The 24,657-nt window shown below is 30.8% G+C and overlaps 1 protein-coding gene across 1 annotated transcript in view; it reads left to right on the forward strand.

Annotated features, from left to right (window-relative positions):
- Positions 1-24,657, forward strand: part of LOC106625174 (uncharacterized) — a 106,640-nt gene that overhangs the window by 47,551 nt on the left and 34,432 nt on the right. The window contains 3 exon segments of the mRNA XM_070109953.1: positions 18,446-18,643; positions 19,647-19,767; positions 21,297-21,444. Of these exon segments, the coding sequence (XP_069966054.1) occupies positions 18,446-18,643; positions 19,647-19,767; positions 21,297-21,444 (467 nt within the window).

Below are 24,657 nucleotides of genomic sequence, written 5' to 3' on the forward strand. Positions count from 1 at the left end.
GATAGTTATTGGCTGTGGAAAAAGACACATAAATAGACTCTAAGAGCATGTTTTGCTTCTTATATTTATTTTGTGAAGATTGCCAGAAGATCTAGAAACTAGATGCATTTTATTTATACCTCTCACAGTTACTTAGTGAGAACCAATAATTTGCCTAAGTCTATGTCATTAATATCGAATTAAAAGATAGAAGTTTTAAATCGGACTTCTAGAAAAGTCTTACGCCTGGTAGAACCTTGGTCTACCCACCGGTTTCGATAACATAATCCATCAGCGAGTTTTGAATAGAAGAACTTAGCATATTCTTCCTTTAGTGAGCTCAGCAGTGGTTTTTTTTTATCCTCACACATATTCGATTAATTTGTTCTTGCCGAAATTTAGTGTCTTAGGAACTAAATAACCTGTACAAATATTGAAGACGGTAAAGTTATCGTAAAATATAATACATTTTTAGAGAAAATACTTTTTTTTATTATTAAATATATTTTTCAAACTGCCGCTAAATCCAAAAATATATACAATTTTAAGAAATAGCTTGACAACAGCGATCTCTATTTGTAAATTAAAATTTGCCTATCTGTAACTGAAAATAAATTTCAAGTTTCAGTCAACCTGTCTTACATATGATTTCAGGAAATTGATCTATGACAGCACCACCTATCGAGTGCGTTTTGAACTAAACGGTAAAGTTTGATCTCGAGTAACTTAACTTAACCACCGGTATTTGAGTTCATTGGGCGACTGCTTAGAGCAAGATTTTAGAATTATGATGTATGTGTACTCGTCTATATAAGTGGTATAATAGAAGCTTCCATATAAGCAATGAAAGCTTTTTTGAACTTTCACTTTAACAAAAATTACAAGAAGTATTTTCAATCTTACGAAAAAATGATATGATGATGACATGCTCTAAGTCGAGTAGTCACTTTCAAATGTTTCATACACTTGTGTTTTAGCTTTCTTTCTTTCAGCTACTTCCTTTTGAGTATCTTCAAATTTAATTTTTGGCCAAATTTTATGATATTTATGGTTCTTTCTTTAAAAGCTTCACACGTGAGCTGTGTTCTTCTGTTTTCTAGAACTCAAAATTCTCTTAACCTCACTGTCAGCTACACACCGTTCCGGTATAAAATGTTGCTAATGCAATGTATAGTCTGGCTTTGTCATAAAATTGAAATATTCTCTGTTGGAATTTTTGTATCTTTCGTTTATATTGTTTGGGGTTTTATTCTGGCATGGAAATAATTCGCTTAGACGCGCGACTTAGTTTTATTATTCCTTTTTTTTACCACTTCTCTGTCTGCTCCACTCTTACACCACTTTACATACATATATTTCCTCACTTTGTGTCTCCAAGCTCCCTTACAATCTTCATAATTTTTTATTTCATTCACTAAACACACTTGACTGTCGCTTATTGTTGACTGCGTCTTTTATTTTATTTGCCCTTTGTGCTTTTCCTTCCACAATTTTCACTTAGCTTTTTTTCAAGAGGTTTGTGCAATTATTTTCCATTTCAGTTCTATTATTTTGTCACGTTTCTCCTTCGCCGTTCACTTATCATTCGAGTATTTATGCAAGCATATCGCGTGCTTTTTATTTCTTTTCATGCTGTTTGTCCGTTCCGCTTTTATACATATTCCTCATTCAGCTCTTAACTTCTGTGTTAGTAAAGAGAGCAAAAGTGGATATTTGAAAAGTGAATATGTTGTTTGAATTTAATTTCGATAAAAAAGATGGTTTGAACTTTAGACAATGAAGGGAAATCAAATCAATTCAGCAAACAATAAATAACAATTTTTTTTTGATACCGTTACCGATCCGTGGAGTATACTGGCTTTGTTTTCAAAACTCATTGTGAATATTCAAAGCGTAAGTTTCAAAAAAACTTTTTTCTTTGACAACAATCAACCTTTTACATAATAACGCTTCGCTGTTCTCAAGAAGATAAATTATCACATGCGCTTTCCACACTCAAGGATGGTAATTTGAAAAGTTTTTTAGAAAACAGTCGCGCTGTTACGCTGACCCCACTGGGGCAATTCGAAGATCACAAGCGACTCTGAAATTCACCGGTTAAAGCGGCTACAATTTAATAGGAACAAAGATGCCACAAAGTTTGTAAACCTAACGCCCCACTTTTATTTAAATTTACTTGAGCTATGGTTTGTTCAAATATTCTTAAATTTTTTTGTCTCCAAACTTTTACCAAAGATCAAAGAACCTGACGTAATTGCATGCAACGGGCATAAATATAAAATCGATACACCTGGCTGGCTGACAGCCACACGCACCACACAAATACCAACAACTGAAGGAGGCGAACAAAATTAGCAAAGGAAATAGAAAACTCTGTAGAAAGATAAAGCAAATACAAAAGCAACAGCAAACAGACAATCAACCAAACAATTCACGTACTTCGCTGATTCCGACGCTAACAACAAACAAGATTTCTACCAAGTGCGTCAGCTGTTCTTTTATTATAGATGTGTTTTCCCTCTTCCTCTACAATGTAGCTATGCCTAACACCCTTTTTGGTGTATTTTTAGACACTCTTCTTGCGTAACTATTTTTAATGGCAAAACTTTTTGACTGCCGTCAGTGTGGGTGTCACAGTTTTGTTGGGGTTCATGCGCACACAACTTCTTTACTAAATGGTTAAAGTGAGTGTTTGGCAAGCAAATAGACTTGCTATGCACAACTGCGAGATACTTGGTAAATTTCGTAGTAGTCTTTAGAAATGCTTCCATTTTAAGGTTTGAATGTGCGTATGATTTACCGTTTAACATTTTAACTATATACTCAAATAACAAAGAGACAGAGGGACAAAAATCAATACAATAGACTAATTCAGACATTTTTGATAGGCTAAAATTTAGTAGGCACTGTCTCAGTATGGTTATTTTAAGTATGTAGAAGCCTCTGCCGAACTCTAAGAAAAACATGTATGTAGAACGGGCCGAACAGTCCTTAGAGCCAGTAGCTTTAGCTTTTGCGAGTTCTTTTGCACCAACTCCAAGCTTTCGAAATCCATTTATGTATATCCACAAGTTGGACAAAATTCCTGGGAGCTCAATGGTATGAGTTTCTCTCAACCACAATTTCTGTGCACGCTGATCTAAATTTTAGCCCAAAACCGAAGTTATTAACATACTTCTCGACAAGGTTTGATGAAGCGAAGCTGGTCTCGCTTGTTGTAGTTAACCCAGTTTAAATTATTTCAAAATTCTTTAAAATTTTCATCTTTATTAGCTACTTGTTGAGGTTGATCACTATACTGTCTTTATAGAGTATCGAGCTCATACAGATCAGCTCAAAGATTTTGCAATCGATTATAACAGATCCCATATATCAGTACCCTACAAGTATACTACTGGTATAATATCGGAATCTCTTGGTCAGTTTTTGAAAGGCAACTGAATTTATTACTACAAGTTTTCCAACAATTCCGTCGGATCCACATTTTTCGAAATTCCAAACTCTTTTAGCTGATTGGCGCGGTCAAGCGCTTTTCTGGCTCTTTAAACTTATAGATCAATCAGACAATACCAATAATTTGAAAACTTTCTCTTGAGTCTTTTTGATCAAAATTAGTCCATAATCTGGTGCTGATGGTTATGTTAAGGCACCACCCTGTCCAGCACAAGGACTATTATAATTGTGGAAACACTATTTTAATGGTTTTTATTCGCATATTTAAGTGGTTCGTAAGCTCTGTGCTCATTCCAGTATTGAATGATCGGTTCTATAAATTAAATTATGGGTCCTTCTGTTAGACCTATTTAATAGGGTGTCGCTTTTATTTTCTTTTTACCTGTAATACTGGATTTGGAAGACTACTTGTAAAATATTTCACGAGTTTCACTCAATTTCCTATAAAGTTCTTCTTATTCTTGTTTAAATGCATTTAATATTATTCACGAAAGACTCGGAAACTTTGAAAATTGAGATGTCAAGGAAATCTCTCAATATCTGACTTACTTCTGCTTGCTCACTTTTTGCTCATTTAACCGTCACTGCAGCAAAGTAATTAATACTTCTCACTTTCGAAAGATAAATAAATATTTGCACACAAAGTGAGAGAGTGTGAGAGCGACAGCTATTCTGGTTACCCATTTCTTTGTTTTTAAAGTAACGAAACTTAACCAAATTAAAGTACATCAAGCGCATTTATCCAGGTTATTTGAAGGACTTTTTGGTATAATTAAGTGACATCGCTTGATGTGGACAATAAAAAATTCTTGTTTTGTTTATTCCACTTTAACTGTTGTGAACCAAAAAATATCTTCCTGATAAATAAAAGTAAAAGATAAAAGACATTAGAAGCAATGGAAAATATTCCAAAATATTTGAATGTATAAAAAAATATATTCTGAAAAAATTAAAATGTAGCAAAAACTGAACAGTATACAGTGTTGCCACCGATATATATATAATTAGATTTTTCCAGGATCTTTTTGATAACATGACTATTGAAACATACCGTATTGATAGTAGCTTTAAAAGTGGTTAGGAACTTAAAAAAAAATTAAGAAACAGTTATGTATAGAATTAACAATATTAAAAATATTTTTTTTAAATAAGATATTATTTTTCTAATTAATTAACAACTAAAATTGTTTTCATGAAAAAAATATTTATTTTTAATAATATAATAATATTTTTTTCTTCAGAAATTTTTTTTTATAATTCATAAAATGCTTATTTTTTCATTAAAAATAAGAGATATACATTTTTTAACAAAAATTTTATTTCGTAAAACAAAATGTTTTATAATTGTAAACAACTATTTACAACGAAAACCTTTCAAATTTGTATGCTTCCTTGACAGTTATTAAAATACCACATAAAATGTAATATTTTGGTACAATATGTGTACATTACTCATACGCCCTGTTGACCCTATGATATATCATCATATACAACCGCATATTCAATATAAGTATATATTATATTTCATATTATTATTTGCACAATCAATATCCGCTCAATTAATATGCAATTAAGAAACTAAGTTTCTAAAATTAGCCTCACAAATAAATTTCAAAATGGGAAAAATACATGCGCAACGCTTCAGTTAATCAGTCAACCAAAACCGATCCGCTAGTTCAGCGTTTTGCATTTACGAATATGTGAATTCTTATACACATGCTGTAATTGTAAATTCCTACAATTATTGGCATTTATTGATTGATTTTGCTATAACGATAATTCAATAAAATTTCATTTTCATATTCATATGGCTATTATGTAAGAAGCTTTGTTTGTTGTTTAAACAATTTTGCAAGTAAATGTGGTTAAACCAATTATTCAAAAACTTTAGCTTAGTACAAGACCACGTTCAGAAATATTTTTCGGAAAATTTGTACAAGTACTCTACATTTGAATTATATTTAGGGTCTTAAATAAGTGCTTTATTGTTAATTGAGTGTAAATTGCGTTAAGTCTCTACTCATTAATTAAAAAAAAAATTTAAATAATAAATTTCTCAATTTATTATATTTTTTTATATAAAAATTCATTAAAAATTTTATTTTTTTTATTTTTAAGAATGCCTTATTTTCAGTTATCCTTTTTACAAATAACCCGAATATATTTGCCCTACTCTGTGGAACATCAAATTACGATATGTAGAGCTGCCAAAATTTTTTTTTCTCAAACATATATTAACTAGCATTTACTTTTTCAAATAAAATTTTTTTTTATTTTTACATTATTGATAATTTGAAAATTATTTAGGAATTTTAACAACATTACAAGAGAAGCATTTTAAAAACGTATTTAATTAAGAAAAAATTTAATATCTTTTTACAGTTATTTATTCACACATTTATGTTCAATTATATTCATATTAATTTTACAATTAGATAACATCAAGTAATATAAAAAAATATTAAAAATAGGTTTTATATTAAGTTTTAATATTTTTAGCAAATTTCTATTTATTCTATTAGCTGTCACTATTATCGTCCAATTTTTTTTGTTGTACACACTGAAGGAAGTTTTGCCAGAGTTGCGACAGTAGTAACGATTTTACTTTTACGGTTTCCTTCAGTTCCTAGTTCGCGTAATACAGACCCACAGTTCATCATGAAGATCATTTATATGTATATTTTATAGGGTATTCGACGTTTCCTTTTGGACTACATTCGTGGCAAACCTAATATACTCTGTTGAGGGTATAAATAAGTTATTTAGCTGAAAATCCATGAGATTCTGAAGAATGGGCTAAGAGAGACGATTTCAAGGCGTGAACAAGACCACAATCTTTCATTAAGGATATACGTCTTCCTCAGATTTGCCCGATATTAATTTACTACTGCAACCTATGTAGGCGAACGATTAAGAACAAAGTATTTTGCGGGCTCTAAAGTTAAAAATGAAGCTTCAAATTTTTTGGCGAGCCCTAGTTTTGTTTGAAATACAGTTTTGGATTATCAGATATTCCAATCATAACCAAACTGCTGAAACAACCACAGCTGAAACTCAGAAAAGGCAACCCTTCTTAAAACCAAGTCGAGCGATTTTGAAAAGCAAAGTCTTGTTTTAATTGAATAATAACTTCCTTAAGGGCGTCCTCTAAATTTTTAATATACGATCGGACTTCAACTAATGCTTTTGACGACAAAAGCGTATATATGTACATCCTAAAAAAACTGTAAACATAACCTCACTTAATTTGCCGCGACATATTAATAATGCTATGCACTGTTTACTAACAGTATTTGCAAAACCGTTAATTTTTCGAGTATTTGAACAGCGTCAACAGTGACATTAACGACAAGCACGAGCTCGACCTTCCACGCCAGCGTCACTTCCACGAAAGCAGAGTTGTAATTTTGATTTTGAATTCATGGGTCAATAGAAGGAAGGTCCACATTCGTGGCAAATCAACTGCAAATAACAGCAACAACACAACAAATCATAGTTAGATACATATATACACATATGTACACATATATATATATGTACATTTGGGTATTGCATGCCAGAATGCCATGCGTATTATGCTGCTATTGAACTGGGTATTGTGTTTGTTCATTTGATTGGATTTCCAGGTAACATATATAAATAAGTATATAATATCAGCCCATAGCCATTGGTACTTCAATGGCATTTGTGAAATTGGCAGGACTCTGTGTTCGGTGCGCACTAATCGGATTTTCATTTGATATTGTTAAGTATTCATAGGTGATGCGAGGACCATCTGATAAGACAGCGTCATGACAAAGCAAGAAATCTACAGTAACATCTTTGAAATGGTATAGAGAGTTCCCCAAATGAAGTCGATCTGAAGGCTGACCTGTATGGGTCTCAAACGGACAGGTTATCTAAAATTTCTTACGCGGCTAGGAGAAAGTTATTTGCTGAAAGGATGTATCTTTCGCCAACAAATCGCCACCCCTGAAAGTTTCAAGTCATGCTTCATAACTCTTTACATCTAGGAGATCACGTACTATGTATCAGAGAATAAAAGGAACTCTGAATTTGTTTGAAAGTTGATCAAAGAATCCAAGTTCCAAACTGAGTTTCACTACGTTTTGCAACTTCGAACCAAAAGTGGGTTCTAAATACCGTAACTAAGAAACAAGAATTGAGCTGAGCATGATCCAGAAAAGTTCGTTTGCCAGCACCTTACATATCCTGAGTACACTTTTTCAGGCTAAACTTGAAACCAACAAAGCGGGGATAAATCTCTTTGCCGTAAATGTCTAAATTTATAGCAGTTTTTGAGGCAATTCGATACTTGTACCAAGGGAAGATCCATGGAATATACTAAAAATACAAAAGTACAAGCAAATATGTAAATGGATCCCAGTAGACGAAGCTGAATCTGTTCTCCTTCTATCTCTGATATCCGAAACGAATTCCCACAGTGTCATTTCAAGCCGGCCGTGCGCGTCGCGCTGGCCTCTCAGTTGATACGAGGCATTGAATTAAGCGCAAAGCGGTGGATATAGCAACTATTATTACTTGCTCTTTTTATAAAATCTTTGTTTTTTCTCACGATACTTTTTAATTTCCAATGCCACTAAGTAACTCATGCCATAGTTGACACGTTTTACATACGCCAGAAGTCTCAGCGCTGTACAAGTAATTTCTTTGTAAGCTTATTTGTTTAGTTATATTTATTTATTTTTCTTTATTTATATTTTGTATTGTTTTTCAGTTATCATATACTTTTTCTCTGCTTTGAGAGCTCTCACCCCAGGCTCTTATCCCTCTCGCCCTTTGATTTCAAGTCCAAGTTACTCTTCGAACAAGCTCCCAACGCCAGTCGTCTTGCGCTCCCACTGATGTATAACTCTACACTACTTCATCTATGCTTTCCACTCCATCTTCCCTCATTTATCCTTGCCTTTATTTACTCATATTTTTATGCGAACGCTTTCAATCAATTTGTTTACACAGTTTGTGGACGCTACTTAGGTTTTGCAGCATTTAATTGAAATTAATTGAGAGTAGTAATGCAATTAAAATGTGACTTAATTGTGTTCGAGTAGGTGATGGGTGATGTGTGTACAAAGACTTACATGCAGGTACAGGATTTTTTATGTGAAAATGGTAGGATCTTGGGCGATAATTATCGGAGAATATCAATGGCAAGCACAAATTAGGAATCAATCTGGACTGGGCAGTTAATGAAGTTGTCAGAGGGTTAGCCAATTTGTTGGAAGCGGTAAATGTAAGAGGAGTCGCAGGGGCAAATTTAAGCTTAGATATTGATACTTAAATGTGGACAGTGCTCCACTTATTATTTAGCCTACAGTTTATAAAACGGAATGCCGCTGGCACAAATGGAAATACTGAATACACGTCTACCACTCGATAGATCATGGTTTCGAGATCTGATTACTAATCTTCAAGGCGGAAATTTCGCAAGGCCACCCACATCTAACCTGTGTTTAACCTTAACAATTACAGTCAGCATTACTTATTTCAATTCCGCCCTAAACCACCTCAAACTAGATTTTCCATTATCAAACCTTGCAAAGTACCTAAATCAATTACCAACTTGCCACTTATAACACCAGTTGCATACGCCTAAAATATTTGCAATGAACCCAATGTCACAAATATCAGTGCATCTGCAAACGTAATTGTCATTGGCATGCTTTTAGGCACTTAAACCTTATGTCACCTATCAACTGTGGCCGATAACTCACAAATGATTTGTGGTCGACACGCTGCACAACTACTGGTCGTAGCACAATTCTGGTTACGTAATAATGCGAACTATACGCACATGTGGCAATTGCCAAGTGTAATCAGCATCATTATCGTACAAAATGCCTAGCATACCTTTGTGCGCGCAAATTAGCACGCATTTTTGGCATGATGGCATATAAAACAGTGATGGCTCGGAATCCAATGCAAAGCTGTCGTCGGTGATGAATTGAATGCTGAGTGAATTTCGCGCGATTTTTGTAGATATGCATATGTATATTAGGGTGGGTGAAAACACCGATTATTTTTTTCGCTTGATACACTGAACAATTGATTGTAGCACCTCTAAAAAGGCTCTCCCAGTATGAGCTATTAATTGTAACGGGAAGGTCCTCCGCCTTACAGTTTAATAATTTTTTGTTATTATCAGAACGTATGTTTTTAGAATACCGAACGAAAAAAAATATTCTGATTTTTTTGTTTATATATACAATATATTTATATGTATGTGTAATACATTCGTATATTTTCTTTATTTATTTAGCTTTTGTGCTACATTTTTATAGCATACTTATGTGCGCGCTGATGCTGAAAATTTGCGATTTCAAAAAGTTTTCCAAACAAATTTTTGCTTAATGAAAAAGTTTGTTCCAAAAATAAAAAAAAGGCTTTATGGTATTCGTAATTTGATACATTAGAAATTTGATTAGTAATTTTTTGGTAACGCGTGTTTCTGAAAGTTTTACGGTAAGCACAAAAGTAGCCTAGGTGTACGCAATAAGTAGTGTTGAGGAGAAGAATTTTTCACTCTAGTGTAAAAGTTTTCCTTATTAGTTTTTTTATTACCGATTTTTTTTTTTATATCTTTTATATTATTTTTCGATTTTTATTATTTTTAATTTTTTTTTTTTTTTTTTCTTATATATTATATTATTTCTTGATTTCCTTATAATTTGTTTATATATTAATTTCTATTTTAATTTCAGTTTCTGATTTTTTTTTTTTGCATTGTTAATTTTTTTTGTATTCTCATGTTTCTTTTCTAACAATCTTTGAATTCAATAATTTATTACGTTAGCAGAATTACACGAATCATTGGAGAATTTGTGTGTATGTATGTGTGTACGTGCTTGAGCGCATTTTTGTTTATATTCCCTCTTGAACAGCGAAAACTTTGAACAGATACATATGCATTTACATGAGAAGTTACTTTTGAAACTTCACACAAAAATAAGCAAGGAGAAATAAAAGATATAAATCAAAATGAGCACACGTGTTGCTGCACGTTTATTCTCATATGATGAAAATTCGCTTATATATTAATGTTGTTCTATGTAATTTTTCCAATAAAAGGTCTGAAGGTCTGGAATGATTGAATTAAGTTTGGGCATTACTCAAGTATACTCGAAAACACGTTTCTGTACAGTGTTATGAAAAAAACTCACAGACTAATCGACATTAAGTCAACTAGATTAATGAAAATCCTTATGAGCAGTATAAGGGGCCTAAGATAATTCGTAGACGGAATTCGCTAATTTTTACCACCTAACTATCGTATATTCCAGTTTAAGCGTTTAGCAAATTTTGCCAAGAGATATTACATAATGAGGGTATGAATTCAAGCGGCAGTTTGTATAATCTTATATATATGAGAGCCAAGAGTAGTATTGACCTGATTTTATCCATTTTAGGCACCGGGAGTATGAGTAGAAAATAGCCATTAAATTTCATTAAGTCATCTCACAGGCTTTATATTCGGTATTTAGGGGCCTTAAAATTTATAGTATGATTTCGGCAATTTTCAGTTGTCTTTAACTCGACAGCAATGACTTCAACCGATAGAAGTGATGTTCCCATAACTTGTTTGTTCTCTTTCAAATTTTAGTTGAATAATTTTTTTGTATTTCAGTCATTAGTTATTGCTGTCGTGCAGGAGTTGGCGCCTAACGAAAACGTTGGAAGGTGGTGTCGTCAAGGTAGTGTAATTAATTGTTCTGGCAGTCGCTTGCTGTGCAGGCAGGGCGCCTAGTACGACTAGAAAAAGAGATTTTGAAAATTTTGTTGAACGTTTTGAAATTATTTTTTTGAAATTTTGAAATTTTTTTTTTTAAATTTTTTTTAATATATTTTTTTATTTTTATATTTTTTTTTAATTGGAAATTTTCTTTCCTTATGAAATTTCATACTTTTAGATTGAATTCAAAATATTTTTTTTATTAAAAAAATTAAATTTTTAAAAATATAAGAAAGGATTTATTCAACTTTCGTCTCGACAAGATTTTGTTTTTATTTTTGTATTTTAGCTTTATTTTGACAAAACAATTTAAACTTTATGTTATTAAACTACCAAATTTTCTTTTTTATTGATCAAATATATGTAAAATTAGCTTTTATATTCTGTGCCTTTATGCAATCAAAGTTTGTTGGTAATTTCAAGGCCCAGCAATGGCATTGAACACCCACTACCTGTTGAATAATAAAATAAATTTGCTTGATTTGCCCTTAGCATATAATATAGATGGGCGCATAAGCCATGTTTATGTATATTTATTAATATATAAGGTTGGAAGGTATCTCCCTTCCGCTTTTTTGTCTTTTGAATTTCGCGGCTATTTTCAAAGCGCTACAGAGCTCTTATCTGGCAACACTATACATAATTTGAAAGGTCTTGACATAACCTACAAAACAACGCTATGCATGATTAGTTTGGATATTGCGTTCAACAGTTATAGACGTGTAAACATGGAGTTCACTAACGCCGAAATTCGCGCTATTTTAAAGTTTTCCTTCGTTAAAGGCAAATCCGCTAGAGAAACGTTCCGTGAGATTATTGGTGCTTTGGGGGATGGTACTCTATCACTTCGAACCGCGGAGGAATGGTTTCGACGATTCAGAGCCGGTGAAAACGACACCATGGATAAGCCAGCCGGCGGAAGACCTGTGACGACAAATACCGATCACATCATGGAATACATCGAGTTAGACCGACATATGGCATCTCGTGACATCGCCCAGGAGATGGGAGTTAGTCACCAAACCATTTTGAACCATCTGCAGAAGGCTGGATACAAAAAAAAGTTTGATGTTTGGGTGCCGCATAATTTGACGCAAAAAAACCTTCTGGACCGAATCAACGCCTGCGATATGCTGCTGAAACGGAACGAACTCGTCCCATTCTTGAAGCGGATGGTGACTGGCGACGAAAAATGGATCACATACGACAATATCAAGTGATTACCACCTGTCCCTGTCCATGGCGAATGCCCTTGGTGGTGTGAAGTTGAACTCAAAAGAGGCTTGTGAAAAGTGGCTGTCCGAATTCTTCGCAAATAAGCAGGGGGGCTTCTACGAGGAAGGTATTATGAAGTTGCCGTCTAGATGGAAACAGATCATCGAACAAAACGGCGCATATTTTAACTAAATCCGATCACTGTAACATTTTATTAAGCATTGAATGAAGAGCAAAAAAGCGGAAGTGAGATACCTTTCAACCTTATATTTGTGTGTAAAATACGTTTTGAGTTATTAAAATATCGCTGAGACAAATACAATGTGACAGGCGAGTAACCACCTACACATACAATCAAATGAAAAAGTACGCCTTTGAAAACCACTTGTTAAGCAACAAACAAAGCCAACACACAAACATTGCCAGTGCAAGCATTTTCTGCAACGTTTGTGGGTGTTTCGTTGGTTTTGGCAAAACTAAAATAATATTGATACAACTTGTCTCACTTTTAGAGCAGCGCTAACGAAAGGAAAATCGAAAATGAAATGCAAAATATGGCAGCGCGGTCATGGAACTACACAGGGTGAACTTATAGCGCCAGACAAGTGTTTAAGTAAATAACACATAACGGTGCTAATTTTAATAATGGAGTTCAGCAGTAAATTACATGCTGATCGTATTTGTATTTGTTCGGCGAAAATTCCAACAAATTAAAGTTCATTCACTCTGTTTGTATTCTTTAAATTATGCGCTTACATATTGACCAATAAAAGCTGGTTAACAAATGTCGGAAAAAAATTGGAATGGACATAAATATTATTTATTATTTTTTTTTTTTTTTGTTTACAAAATTGTATAAATTTTTTTATACAAAATTTGTGTAAGTAATGTTGGGAGAAGTGTGGGTGTAGCCGAAAATTTAGTACATATTGGGGTTATGACAAGATTTGAATTGATTGCGATTACCTACAATCTTGTGATTTTTTGACTCAGTATTCTTTGAGTACGCGTCAAAGTAGTACACCAGCAAAAAGAATAAAACTTCTTATATCACAGATTTTCTTCGTCAAAGGCGAAAATGCAAGCCAGGTGGCTGAAAATTTAAATAGTATTTATGCATTTGATACAGTAATAGTCAATCCTGCCTAACTTTTTTAGTACATACCGTTCCGGTTGTTGTGATGTCTGGTGCACCTTTGACCTCTGGACAGTCAATTGCTGAAAATATCTCTAAAATAATGGAAAACTTTGAGTCCGAAAATTACGTAAGCACTGTTCCGATTATCCAGCAGATAAACATTATACCAAAAACCGATTGTAACCATTTAATACAGGCTGGTTACAAAAATAAGCTGGATGTATGGATGTCACATGAGTTCTGCTATTTTTTTTAAATTCCTTTATAAATATGTGTGTTGAAATTTTCCTTTTCCATGCCAACACATATTGTTACTCAAATGATGCGTAGTGCTTATAATAACAGAGTTTAGTATTTTAATAATTACTAACGCAGCTGAAAATATTTCATTATGGAATAATAATACAGTCTGCTACTTTTATGTGACATGCTATGGCAATTAAAAGCAGATAGTCTCATATTTCAGAATAGTTCATTTTTTAACTAATTTTAGTTTTCGTAGCGAAATTTAGAAGAAGAGTAATCACATAATTATTGAATTATTACTAATTATTCCTACAGCTAGCTAACTAATTTGAACCCATATTCATAAAAGAAGATCACAAACAGCATCTAAGACCAAATTAATTGTCTCTCTATTTCGAAAATTCTATTTTTTTCGTCTCTATTGATAGTAGTACCTTATCACTTCTTTTATTTCACCATGTTTATCCAAAGAAAATTGGATTATTGCAGTTTTTGAAGGCAAAAGTGCTTTAATCAGTATCGATACATTGATTAACATTCAATACACTCACCACACACATACACAAAGAAAATATTGCTGGCTTTGAGCAAACTAATCAACATTTGCTACGAAATGCTTTAAAGTCGTAAATTAAAAGGATTTCAAAAGGAATGATACATGGCGTATGAGTGTTGCTAGTTTTACCAGCCTACATGACGTATGAGTAATATTTCGTGCTTTAGCCTAATCCAAGCAAATGCAACGGCAATATAGCTAAGGCTGTTTTCTATGTGGGAAGATTTTTAATTGCAACTCACTTCTCTGTTTTCACTCGAAAATAAATACAGTTATGAATAAAGGCGAAAATCAAATTTGAAGCAGTGAAATCAAATATCAATCTTTTGAAAGCGGCTCATATAGTATGTAGCCGATGTTGAGTTAATTCTGAAAAAATAACTTGCATTGAAAGGCTTCATTGTCAACAGCTATATAGTAATTTTGGTGCTTCTAACTTCAATAAATGCAATCTGCGGGGTTTTAATGGAAGCTCAATTTGAAAACTGAGGCAAGAAATAAATATTTGAATTAAATTGGAAGTTTTTGACATTTTTTTTTGCTAAAATTAAATAAAAAAATCAAATGAAAAAATTAAGATTAAACAAAATAAAATTAACAACTATAGTAATCAAGTAAAATAATACAGCAAACTAGAATAATATTAAAGTAAAACAAATAAGATAAAATTAATTAAAAATAATTGAGATTGAAATACTTTTAAATTAGGTTAATTTAAATTAAATAAAAAACTTATAATAATTATAAATAAATTATACTATAATAAAATATTATTAAATTAAAATAATTTAATTGAAATTAAAAAATAAAAGTTAATAAAAACTAAAATTTAAATTAAACGAAACTAAATTAGGTTAAAATTACCTAAGCTTTAATTAATACAAAATTAAATTTAGATAAAATAAATATTAAAATTAAATTCAAAGCTAAAATAAAATTAATATAAAAATTTAAATTTAAATAAAATTAATATTTTATATATATAAAATTAAGAAACTGTTTAAAAATTAGTTAAGTTAAAGTAAATGAGATTTTAATTTTGATTTTAATTTTAATTAATAATTATATTTGATTAATAAAATAAAATAAACTAATAACTTAATTTATTTTAATTTTATTAAACAAATATAAGAATTAATTAAAATAAGTTAAGTAAAATAAAACTTATTTTAATTTTATTAAACAAATATAAGAATTAATTAAAATAAGTTAAGTAAAATAAAACTTATTTTAATTTTGTTTTAAAAAAATAATTAATTAAATATAAATAATTCAAAATAAAATAAATTTCAATCAAAAATTAAATTAAATTAAATAAAAAATTAAAGTAAATAAATAAAGTTAAATACAATAAAATATAACAAATAATAGTTTAAATAAGATAATATACAATAACACAACGTAAAATAAAATAAAATTAAACTAAATAAAAAATTATTTGAATTAAATTAAAAAAATAAATAAAACATATGGAAAGGAAAAATTAAAAAAAAAGCAAAATAAATTCAAATACAGAAAAAAATTAATTTAATTAAATGAAAAAAAATGTTTAAAAATTAAAAAAAAACTAAATTTTAAAAAAATTTTTTTTTGAAAATTAAATAACCCTTTTTTCTCAAACTTTGAAAGAAAATGTATTGTGATTTTTTGCTTCAATATTAATGACATTTTGAAGATTTTTTAATAAAATTACAATATTTAATTTTTATTCTTGGTTAGTTTAATATACTGTTCTTTTTTTTTAAATACATTAGACTTTAATATTGATGACATTTTAGGTTTGGATTTTTTTATAGAAATAATCTTTTGTATAGAACAAATTGATTGTGTTTCTATGTACATGCTAAGTTTACGCTCGTGGTCAATGCGTAAATTCCCATTTTTATTTATTCATCTTTTTTTTAATAAAAGAAAATTATAATTATCTAATACATTAACACCAGAACTACCAACCGGTCAAAATGACCGGTTGCATCATTTATTTATACCATTTCCTCTATATTCATAGTTAATACTTTACGATAATGATTTTTATTAAATTTGTGTATAGAATAATATTATAGATTATTTTGTTCTTACGCTTCTAATTTTCAGAGAGAAAGAGACCTATTTGTATTTATTTATTTATATTTATAAAAAAAAAATTACTAAATTTCTAATTATATGTAGTTATGTATTTATATTAATATATTTTATACAACAGATATTAAAATAGTAAGAGTAATATTAGTTAATGCGAATAAATTCTGCAAAATGATCTTTAATTCTTATATTCCTATATTTTAATGTTAACTAATCAATAATAAAATGTTTAATATTTATTTTAAAATATGTTTTTAAATATTTTCAATACATAATATTTTTCGTATAAATTTTTTAGTTAATTTAATTACCTAGGTAAACGAATTTTCAAAATATTTAATGTTGTTTTAAATAAATAAATAAATAAATATGGTAAAAATATCTTTAATTTTTCTTAATTTTAATGTTAACTTTTTATTATTTAATAACAAAGTTTTTATTGCACATTTTGTTAAAATATTTTTATTGTTTATTTTTAAATTATTTAAAATATCTCAATTTACATTTGGAATTAATTTTTTCAAGAACTTGTAATCACTCACACATATGAAAATTATGAACCATGTTTATGTGCTTACACTTGTTTTAATTGATTCACCAAATAATGATACATTTAAAACTTCATTAACCACAAAAAACACACAGACGCACAGACAAACACATGCACATAAAGTCGCATAAAAAATATGAAAACTTTCAATCGCACAAACATACATAAATATATAAACGCCAGCAATTGGAGCACTTTAAATTAAATATGTATAAATGATGTACTATTTGTGTGTATGCGTGTGTATATGTATGTATTTGACAATGTATGCTTAAAATAAATATATAAATTGCAAATGAGCAGCGTTGAATAAATAATTAAGTGTATAATGAGCGAAAATGAGTTGAACGGGCGCGATCTGGCTGTCAAATTGAGCAAGCAAATAGCACAGCACAATCACTCGGCCGCTGCGCTCGTTTACACACCAACAACGGCAATGGCTTTGATACTTTTTGCACTCACTAGTGACTCTGTCCCTTTTCTTGACTCTCTTCTTCCACTATGTTTCATTACCCACTTTTCTACATAAAATTCTTATTCGGTAATTCGCAAAACTGAGATATAACGCCAAATCAGTGAACAATAATATACGACTTTCCTCCAATATTTATCTCAGAAATGTTGGGGTTTTTATATAGATCCATTTGAGAGATTTTGAACGAATCTTTCTCCTCTAATATAGTATATTTGAAATGCGCCTTCGCCTTTTGCTCTAAATCTTTATCTCTCTTCACTCTCCTCTCTCGCTCCATTTCTCTCTCTCCCTCTCTCTTGCATATTCGTGGTTAGGACCATTTTGTACTTATATATCCACATATTTTCTATTTATCTTTACCTCTCTCTTTCTGTGCTCTACTCTTACATAAATGGACTCTTGTTAATGGCACACAGCAAACTAATTACAGAAATAAAAGATAGAAATGGGGGTCCTTAGGCTAGCCAACTAGCACCTTCTTGTGTATTTTATATAAACCTTTCCTTATTATCTAAAAGGATGGGCTCAAACGCAATAAGCAGTAACTGGCTCAGGAAACATTGAAATGAAATGTCTGTTACTAGTTGTAAGGGTTCCGTAAGTCCTTACGTCTTTCTTTTTTTGGAGCGTACAAATAAATGTTGAACTCATCATTTGCAGGAGCAAAATAAGCAAAATGACAGTCTGGCTTGAATACTTAGAGCTTTAAGTCTGTAGAACAATGACCATTTCAGATGAAACTACCATCTTCAGTTTGGCGAATAAAGATAGACAATTCTTGCCTATCCGAAAAAAGTCTCAGCACTTAGAGAACTGCCGAAGAGCCTTGCGTTGTAAATGTTGACAGCTCTTTAGTTTATTATCAAGCTCTCTCTATTCTTCATATTACAATATAATTCAAAAAAACATTTAAATCTTTTATCTGCATATTGTACATTTAAAAACATGTTTCTAACATTAACACCATTGAATGAATTTATTTTCCTTCTCCTCCCCACCAGATGCGCTCACAAGGATGAATTTGGCACACAACGTGTATATAAGAAGACTTCACCAAATTGTGTGCTCACACTATATTTACCCTCCCGAGAGATCACACTCTCCGGCAATAATCCAGCTATATTGCGTGGTATTATCTACGTGGATCCAAAGGCAATTCAGGGTTACAGAGTTTATGCGCAATTGACATTGACATTTCGGTGAGTATTGAAAAGTCGTAAAGAACTCTATATAAGTATATAATATATAAGTATAATTATTATGTTGCTTTCTAGAGGTTCCCTCACAGAAGCAAATATCTTGGTTAGAAGCTAGATTCAGATGCCCGTGATTTACTGGTACTTAAAAAATTATTGAGTTCCATTGCTCCAGTGCCACATTTCCATGTTCCAGTTGAAAAAGCAAAAGACGGCAACAAATGGTTGGTTGATAACTTCTTCTTCAAAGCCAACTCTTTCTAGCTTTATTAACTTCCTTAATTCACGAGATCTTAAATGTTCGAATTCTTTGATGAAATACGACTTCAGAAGATCATCTCTCCCCGTTGGGTCAGTAATTTAATGACTGACAACATTTGGAAATTCATTCAATTGACGAGCAAATGGAGATGCTGGAGTAGAGTAGAAGTATATTCTTATCTAATTGCACTCCAGGGTATTGAATACTTCCGATACTTGAAATACTCAGTTTTCTGTGGTAAGGAGCTTGAGACAGTATTTGCCCAAAAAGGGAGTCAAACGGTTTCTAAGCCCCATCAAAAAGTGTGGAACTTCTGTATCTTCTTTCAGAACTTACTCAACTTCTACCGTCCTTCCGTATTAGGTGTTCTGCAACCGTAATAAAGAGATATTTTTATAATTTCTTCAGTAAGCGTCCAGTTTTATCACCTATTTTCTAGGCTATGCTGAGAAATTCGATTATGCTTTAGGATAACTCAAGGGTTTCGTACAAAAGTCTGGGCGTGACGTTTCTTACTATTCCAAGGCGTTATCTCACATTTCCTTTCCCTATCACTCCATTCGTGTGAATTTCTTACATTTTCTGCCGTCGCCTTAAATGCTGACGCAACTCACGCTTGCAATCATTCTGAAACACGAGAGAAACACGAAGTCCATGTATAAGCTAATACTAATAGTAGCTCCACATTTGCAAATCAAATCACAACATATTTTATTTCTATCTCTTTTTTTCTCCACCTTAAAGTTACGGTCGCGAGGATGAGGAAGTGATGGGTTTGCGCTTTTGTAATGAGGCTATTATGTCCCTACATCAGGTCTGGCCAAGAAATGAGGAGCTGGCGCGTGAGTCACTCAGTCCACTGCAGGTGAGTTTAACACACGCACACATTCACTGACTATTTTCCTCTTTGTCATGTGAATATTTTACGTCCATAAAATTGTTTGTTTCAATTTTCCTTATCCTTCGCATTCAGTAAATAAAGCCGTCATTTGCATTTAATTTGCGGTTCAATTTGCGTTCGAATAAATAAAAGGATTTGTTGTTGTCTTCCCATGTTGTGGTAAATGCAGTTAAATGGTTGGTTACTTAGTTTAATGATATAAATTAGTATACAATTAGCATTGGATTTCAAGTTACATTAGCTTATGAACTCGAAAATCGATCCACTACAACAAAATTAAAGAATGTTGCCACCGTTGTAATAATGGCGAAGAAAAAAATATATACTAAATTAAATATATAAGAGTTATGGGAATATAGAGTTCCAGAGAGACTTATTGATACAAGTATGTGTCAGAAGGGTTGCCACATGGCCAAAATTTACTAAAATAAATACGATTTCTTTAACTACTAACTACAAGTAAATAGAGCAGTCAGGCAGACTAAGTAGTTTTTGAGATTTTTTTAATTTTTGAAGAGCTTTACCGAATATTAAAACGCTTAAATTATATATAAAATAACTTAATTATTACATTACAATTATCAATTTAAGGAGGCTCAAAAGTTCTAGGGCTAAAAATATTATAATTTGGTTTAATTTTAAATTTATACTAAATTTAAATTTAATTATAATTTTATCTTAACTTTAACTATATTTTTAATTTAGAAATAAATAAATAGCTTAACTTAATTTTAATTTTTTTTAGTTATTTTTACTTTATATTTTAATTTCTGTTTTTGTTTTAATTTTTTATTTCAATTAAATATTAATTTGAATTAAATTTAATTTAATTTTGACTTCGTATTAATTTTTATTTCACTTGTATCTTAATTTTAACTGTAACTTTGAATCTAATATAGCTAATTAATTAAAACAAATTATAATTAAATTAAATCTAACATTTGTTTTTGCTTCAATTATTATTATAACTTCAACTCAAATTTTTTTTTGGAATATTATTATTAATTTTAATTTAGTAGTAATTTTAATGCAATACTTGTTTAATTTTTATTTGAATTATAATTTGAACTTATACTTTAATTTTAGATTTCAATTATACTTCAAATTTTTCTCTATTTCATATTGTTTAAATTATAATGTTTAAATTTAATTTTTAAATTAAATTATAAATTAACTGCAGTTCTTTAAGTGAATTTACTTATAACTTAATTTTTCATTTTAATTTAAACTATAAATTTAAATTAATAATAATTATTTAATGGTAGTAACAAATTTTAAGTTTAAATTAAATTTTTGTTTTTTAATGTAGCTTTTGTTGTAATATTAATTTTAATATTAATAGTATTTTTTTTCTTAATTTTAAGTTTGATTTTCTTTTGATTTTGCTATTAAAACAATAATTTTTCCTAATTTAAATTTTAATTATTTTCATTATATAATTAATTTTTACGTTTAAGGAAATATCACATTTTTTCACACATTTTTCATTCTAGGAAGCCTTAGTGAAGCGTCTTGGCGATGGCGCACACCCATTCACACTCACCCTAACCCCACAAGCGCCCCCTAGTGTGCAATTAGTGCCGGCAAAACGTTACTATGGCGCACCGATCGGCACCAGCTATGATGTGCGCTGCTTTATAGGTGAGTGGAAATAATAAACACAACAGAAAACAAACATTAATTGTGAGACCAGAAAAACAAATTAAAAACAATTGGAGAAAGTGCAGAAAGCAAAGAGAGAGAAAGTGTCATTAAAAGCGAAAAAACGTTACTAAAAGGGTTGATATATAAACATCGAGAACAGGAAATATTGAGATAATTACTAAACACTTGAGCAGAAACACGAAGAAAATTATGATAACAAATTTTTTGTTGCAAAAACATTTACTGCAGATAAAGTTGTGGTAAAAATGATTGGAAAGGGATTCACTTATGTCAAGGACACGCATATCCCTTGCCAACACGCTAATCATATTAAAAATGCACGCAACGCTAAGTGAATCAAAGGCCTACAACGTTATGTGTAATGTGTCATGTTGCATGTGCAATGGAAAATTGGAATTAAAAAGCGCACGCTTTGTTACAAGCAGACACATGAGCGTTGCGGCGCCGCGAAGGCCGCCAATATTCAATTTCGTACTCAAACACACATACTCACATAGCACATAATTTTTATATTAGTTCCTCCTTGGCGCAATTTTATTAAACCGGAAATTGAATATCCTGTGCGCTGGTATCGTATCACAGTACATCAAGGCGAGCCCATTTATTGGCGCCACTGCAGCCACATATGCGCCTAGATGTATGCAACGTGCATGCCTCTGACGGAAATCCGTTTAACTGCACTGCTAACAAACACACACATTCGCAAACGTTTTCACACCTAAAACGCTGTTACACGTATATGTGTGCGTGTATTGGTGTGTGCTCATGCGTGAGGTGTGACATTTGCGTCAGCACTGACATTTCGCTGTCACTAACATAATAGAATTTGCTCTACTACGTTGCTACGTTATTATTAAGTGTTATTTTTGCTATTGCGTGTATTAGTTAAACACTGAAGTGTAACAAATGCAACTTAACTCTCTGGTGAGCAACACTTTTGAATGCAGCACTTGATTGCTTTCTTGCATTAGTGTTGCCATTTGCATATAAAATGCTTTTAGTTAACATAACAATTTGACAACTAAACCGATTAGAAGAAATTTTAGTTACAGATGCAGCTCGAAGGGTGTGGGAAAGCAGAAATTCAGAATTTCTTACATGACAGCTGACAAATGACAAACCCAAAAACGGCATAACTTAGTTTTTTGAATTAAATTACTAATGCTGATTGATTTCGGAAAAGGGAGCTCTGATCAAACTTGGACTTAAATCAAATTTCCTCTTTGAAGAGTGCCTTGATAAGATCGCTCTGTCTTCTCGCAATTGAAATGAATTGTATAAAATAAAATAAAATTAACTAAAAAAAATATAATTTACAAAATAATAAAATAAAAAATTAAATAAAAAATAAATAAAATAAAATTTAAAAAATTTAATGAAATGAAACGAAACGAAACGAAACGAAATGACAGGAAACGAAGTTAAATAAAACGGAATGAAATAAAATAAAATAAAACTAAATTAAAAAGAATAAAAAGATTTAACGAAATAATATTAGATAAAACATTAAATTAATTTAATAAGTTTAGATATATTAAATTAAGAAAAATAAGGAGAAAATAATAAGAAATTAAATTGGATACAAATAAAACAAAACAACAAAATTAAAGTAATTTAAATGAAATAAAAATAGAATAGATTAAATTATATATTATTAAAAAAGCAATATTATTTAAAAATTAGATTGACTGAAAAAATGAATTTGATAATTAGGAAAAAAAATATACAACAAAATTAAATTAAATTATATTAAATGTGGTATAATATAATAATATTTTCAATAAAATCCTTTAACATTTTTGTTTTCAAATTTTTCTTTCTATTTTTAGTTCTATTTCTTTAATATTTCAATATATTGGCGGCAATAATATTTTCACATGTAATTGCTGCTGCTGCAATAAACTTCTTCGAAATTGTCAATAAATATTTCACTAAATACACCAGTGTATTGATACAACGAAATCCACAAAAAAATATTCAATACAGCAAACCGCATCAATAATCTACGCACAAACAAACATACATATTTACCAGTTGCACTATCACACTCACAAAATTTCCAAATGAAAATATTACTCAACAAATACCGGAAAACAAGTCCGCAAAAACTTAACAACCATTGCACGGCACTTCAACTCCCTCACCCACACAACCGATAAAAATATTGTGGCCGCTGACGCATAAACAAATATTCAAATCGCAACGCAAAGCAACACTCAAATTTTTATTAAATTTCAATTTAAATATTTAGAAATGTAAACAAAGTAGAGCAGATTTTTGAAACTTTTCGATTATGTAGTGGAAATGAAAGCCTCAGGGATTGCAACTTTGATGGTTGAAGTAGCAAAATTATTAACTTGCTTCTATCAGTTAAGTTAATGAACTCGTAAAATCTGGAATATAACCATGAATATATGCTCGAATTTGTGGCAATATGAAATATTATTATTTTTGGCGGCAATTTGAGTTGTTTAACGGCTTATGCTTTATTATATTCGAGACTTCAGGCTTTCTGGTCAGTATTACGCTGTTGTTTGGACTAAAGGCTGTATTTAAAAGGGTACATATTCAATTGCCATTATAGTAGTATAGTGTGTCAATTATAGCTACATAGTCTAAATTCTCTCAATAAAGTTACAAAGAGGTACAGATTTCTAGCTGTCAGTTGTTTTCAACTCCACACCTTCACAATCATTTTCAGACTGTGATAAATACTTTTGTTGTACGCGTACTAGAAAAAATTTGTTTAAGCTTCAGAAAATTGATTCAAAGCAAACAACCAATCTCCTTAACGAGTTGTCGCACGTGTTTTACCGTTGCTAAGTTAAACAATGTCTCAGTAAAACAACTGGAGGTGTCAAAAAGGAGAACCCCATTCGAATTGTACCTTGTGATAGTTGCGATATAGAGTCAGTAACTGCGGCAAAAAATGGTTCTTGTTTGTATTAAACACATATTCCTGTCTTTTTGTACTTGCGATCAATATTATGATACATGACAGCTTACAAATAACAGATGACAGAACTCTTAACTAAACTCACAATTATAAAGTTTTTCTTTATAAAACTTTAATAACTTTTAAGTGCACAATTTTCTGATTATACTAGGCTTTCAAGCAATAAAAGCTTTTAAAAGTAAAAACAATAAAAATAAAAATAAAATGACATATTACAACTGACAGTTGACTGT

This window comes from Bactrocera oleae, chromosome 5, assembly GCF_042242935.1.
Source record: "Bactrocera oleae isolate idBacOlea1 chromosome 5, idBacOlea1, whole genome shotgun sequence".
Lineage (NCBI taxonomy): Eukaryota > Metazoa > Arthropoda > Insecta > Diptera > Tephritidae > Bactrocera > Bactrocera oleae.